This window comes from Brassica rapa, unplaced genomic scaffold (assembly GCF_000309985.2).
Source record: "Brassica rapa cultivar Chiifu-401-42 unplaced genomic scaffold, CAAS_Brap_v3.01 Scaffold0236, whole genome shotgun sequence".
Taxonomy (NCBI): domain Eukaryota; kingdom Viridiplantae; phylum Streptophyta; class Magnoliopsida; order Brassicales; family Brassicaceae; genus Brassica; species Brassica rapa.
Genome location: NW_022610180.1, coordinates 26,491 through 30,687, shown reverse-complemented (window position 1 = coordinate 30,687; position 4,197 = coordinate 26,491). Strand labels below are relative to the sequence as shown.

General features: G+C 41.8%; 1 protein-coding gene across 1 annotated transcript; it reads left to right on the top strand.

Moving 5' to 3' along the window:
* Positions 1-838: 838 nt before the first annotated feature.
* Positions 839-3,981, top strand: LOC103844318. Its single transcript, XM_009121122.3, has 2 exons — positions 839-2,252; positions 2,334-3,981. The coding sequence occupies exons 1-2, from the start codon at positions 1,644-1,646 to the stop codon at positions 3,423-3,425; spliced, it is 1,701 nt and encodes a 566-aa protein (XP_009119370.2). The 5' UTR covers positions 839-1,643; the 3' UTR covers positions 3,426-3,981.
* Positions 3,982-4,197: the final 216 nt, after the last annotated feature.

The following is a 4,197-nucleotide window of genomic DNA, read 5'->3' as shown; positions in this document are numbered from 1 at the left end:
GCTAAGCACCACACTGAATGGGAGAGGCTTTGTGAAGTCTCAAGCGGATCACACACTGTTCACTCTCACCAGCCAGGAAGGGATTGTTGTGATCCTGGTCTATGTAGATGATATCATCATCACTGGTAGTAACAAGGAAGGGATCAGCTCAACTAAGACATTCCTCAAGGCCGCATTTGACATCAAAGACCTAGGAGAACTGAAATATTTCCTTGGCATTGAGATGTGCAGATCAAAGGAGGGATTGTTTATGTCCCAAAGAAAGTATACTTTGGACATTCTAAAGGAGGCAGGAGACCTTGGAGGAAGATTGGCCAAGACACCACTGGAAGAAGGCTACAAGGCTATGCGTGAGGGGGAGTTTGATGCAACTCCCTTTGAGGATGTCAAGAGGTATAGAAGAATGGTTGGGAAGCTCATCTATCTCACTATCACCAGGCCGGATGTGTGTTTTGCTGTGAACCAAGTGAGTCAACACATGCAAGCTCCTAATGGTGTGATCCTGATCAGGATTGGAATCAATGGATTGAAGCCAATGTATGGGTCAGCTATACGACTGATCATGGTGCAGTTTAATGGACAGTATCATACTCTTATTGGCATGATCTATGAGGTTCTGGATAGAGAGAAGAGAAGAACTGTTGGTACTGCCTTGAAACAGCTTGAACAAAGAGGATTCAACCAACTGAGCTTAACAGGAGCTATGGATACCATTCACCTCGTCCAAATATGTATGGAGAACAAGGAAAACATGTCAGGAAGTTTCTGGATTGGGCTATATTTGGATCTAGACGAAATAAGGCTTTTTCGGTCCAAAAAGAGAGTTGCAGCCAAATCTTGATCCACTTGCTTTCTAGCTGGCCTAACAGGACGTGGAGGATCTAAAGCTCATTAGGAGACACTCCAAATCAAGTTCAAGTCGTGGCCCATCATAAACCAAAGAAGAACCAGCTTGTTGGTTTGATTTAATTGCAATGTAATGGGTTTAGTTTATTGGGCTTTCATTTAATTTAAACCAAAGACAATTAGGAATTAGAGTAAACCAGATTTGGGTAGATTAGTATTTAAAATTAACCAATTTCGAATTGGATTAGGAGATTAAACCATCTTGGTTTAAATTTAGGGTTTTCAGTTTTATTCTTTTAACATATGTAGCCACGTTTTGGCATGGAGATCAATCAATCGACATTTTTTTCAACTTCTTTGTTTTGAGTTTTCTCTCAATTCTGCTGGTGCGTAATATCCAGCTTGGGTTCTCTGATTTGGTGTGTCATATCCAGATCAGAAGCCTTGGAGTATCAGGAGGCGAGCCATCTCTCTTGTGTCCCACATCAATCCACAAACCTTGATACAGATCGAGTCTTTGATTCTCTGTTTGCAAGGATTATCTCTGTGATCCATCCTAGACACTAAGCAGGGTGATCCTGTGTCTGTGGAGCAGGAAAAAACATCTTTATAGCATCCCATAGCTCTAAGGAGAAGACCATATCCATCACCTTTCATCCACCCACGCCCCCTTCAAGTGATCCAGGGAGAGACAGCCATTCCAGGGCTGCACCAAGTGGTATCAGAGCCTCTTGAGGGTTAGGGTTTGAAGTTTTAACAAGGGAGCACGAAATCTATCAGTTAACAAACTGTATTCTATGTCTGGATATGAAGAAGAGCTTACAATTCCATTCTTCTATGGGAAGATTGATACAGAGGCATACCTTGATTGGGAAAAGAAGATGGAGTTTCTCTTTGGACTCCTATACTACACTGAAAAGAAAAAGGTATGTCTAGCAGTCAATGGACTCTGTGGAAGTGCATTCTCATGGTGGCAGAGAGTTTCTCAGACTAGGAGATTTGAAAAAAAACCTCAAATTATTTCATGGGTGGAGATGAAGACCTTGATGAAGAAGAGGTTTGTCTCGCAGTGGAAACTTCCAAAACTAAAACCAGAAGCAGCAACAAAGCTTACTACTTTAGATCAGTCTGCCTATTGGTCTGAATTGCCGTTAAAACCGGCTGAGAGAATATCTGTGGTTCCTGTTCTATCATTGAAACAAGAGGAGGAAAAGCTGCAAGCCTCTATATTAGCTTCTCCAAGAAAACAGATTGAGGAGAGTCATAAAACTGAACCAGAACCAACAACTCTTTGTTTAAAACTAGAGGAGGAGGCAGAAGTTGCAGAAGCTGAGTGTGGCCACGTGCCTGATCAAATAAAACAAGAAGAAAAGGTTCCTGGAGGGTCATCTAAAGCTCTTGAATTGGTGCTTCCTACTGTTGAGCAAGGTGATAACTTTAAGTCTTTAGCTTGTGAGTTACTAATCAGACCTTTGGTATGTCTTCAGCTCAGCTTAGTGGAACATCTGAGAGTTGTTAAGGGCCTGCAACAAGTTGTTTTTGAACCAGGAGGAAGCTTGTGTGTGGTTAGAAGAAACAAACAAATTCTGGATCAGAAAGCAACTGCATACAAGCTCAATTTGCAAGGTTCATTCACTCTTGAAAAACAAGATTTGTGGTCAAATCTTTTTAAAGGGAGAGAGAATGGTATGATAAAAACTATTTGCAGAGAGAATGAAGGAGAGTCAGGAGGTAACACGTCCTTTATCAGGTTCATAACTGACCAGAACAAGCTGAGAAGAGATAAACAGGAACTGGTGGTGGTTAAAGAGAAGCCAGAACTGGAGGATGAGTATGGGGACCAAACCACACGACCACCTGGCCAGAAGGATGTTAAACTGAGAGTACATGGTCTCATGTTCATGAGCAGGACGTGGGTAGGATCATCCTGGAGAGAAGCATTCAACTGCAAACTCAACAAAGTGGAGAAATCATCTGCCTTAGAAGCCACATGTAGTGAGGAAAGTTCCAAGATGTTGCTGAGACATGAAGAAGGACTGCAGAGCTTTGTGTTTCATCCTGGAGAGACTAGAGAGGTGATGATATATCTCATGGCCAGGTCAGGAACTTTGGAGTTAAATTATCAAGGTTCTATCATCCTACAGAGCTTGGATTTGAGGACAAATCCTTTTAAAGGAGGAGGGGATGGTGTGATCCTGATCAGGATTGGAATCAATGGATTGAAGCCAATGTATGGGTCAGCTATACGACTGATCATGGTGCAGTTTAATGGACAGTATCATACTCTTATTGGCATGATCTATGAGGTTCTGGATAGAGAGAAGAGAAGAACTGTTGGTACTGCCTTGAAACAGCTTGAACAAAGAGGATTCAACCAACTGAGCTTAACAGGAGCTATGGATACCATTCACCTCGTCCAAATATGTATGGAGAACAAGGAAAACATGTCAGGAAGTTTCTGGATTGGGCTATATTTGGATCTAGACGAAATAAGGCTTTTTCGGTCCAAAAAGAGAGTTGCAGCCAAAATCTTGATCCACTTGCTTTCTAGCTGGCCTAACAGGACGTGGAGGATCTAAAGCTCATTAGGAGACACTCCAAATCAAGTTCAAGTCGTGGCCCATCATAAACCAAAGAAGAACCAGCTTGTTGGTTTGATTTAATTGCAATGTAATGGGTTTAGTTTATTGGGCTTTCATTTAATTTAAACCAAAGACAATTAGGAATTAGAGTAAACCAGATTTGGGTAGATTAGTATTTAAAATTAACCAATTTGGAATTGGATTAGGAGATTAAACCATCTTGGTTTAAATTTAGGGTTTTCAGTTTTATTCTTTTAACATATGTAGCCACGTTTTGGCATGGAGATCAATCAATCGACATTTTTTTCAACTTCTTTGTTTTGAGTTTTCTCTCAATTCTGCTGGTGCGTAATATCCAGCTTGGGTTCTCTGATTTGGTGTGTCATATCCAGATCAGAAGCCTTGGAGTATCAGGAGGCGAGCCATCTCTCTTGTGTCCCACATCAATCCACAAACCTTGATACAGATCGAGTCTTTGATTCTCTGTTTGCAAGGATTATCTCTGTGATCCATCCTAGACACTAAGCAGGGTGATCCTGTGTCTGTGGAGCAGGAAAAAACATCTTTATAGCATCCCATAGCTCTAAGGAGAAGACCATATCCATCACCTTTCATCCACCCACGCCCCCTTCAAGTGATCCAGGGAGAGACAGCCATTCCAGGGCTGCACCACCTAAGGTACATCATTGGAACATGGTGGAAAGGATCTTGAGATACTTAAGAAAAGCCCCAGGTCAGGGAGTTTGGATGGCTTGCAACAAGAGTACTG

Excerpts from the sequence above, each read along its gene's own strand:
- LOC103844318 (XM_009121122.3), top strand. The coding sequence starts at position 1,644 with ATGTCTGGATATGAAGAAGAGCTTACAATTCCATTCTTCTATGGGAAG. Across the intron at positions 2,253-2,333 it reads CATCTAAAGCTCTTGAATTG|CTCAGCTTAGTGGAACATCT; the intron begins GTGCTTCCTACT and ends GTATGTCTTCAG.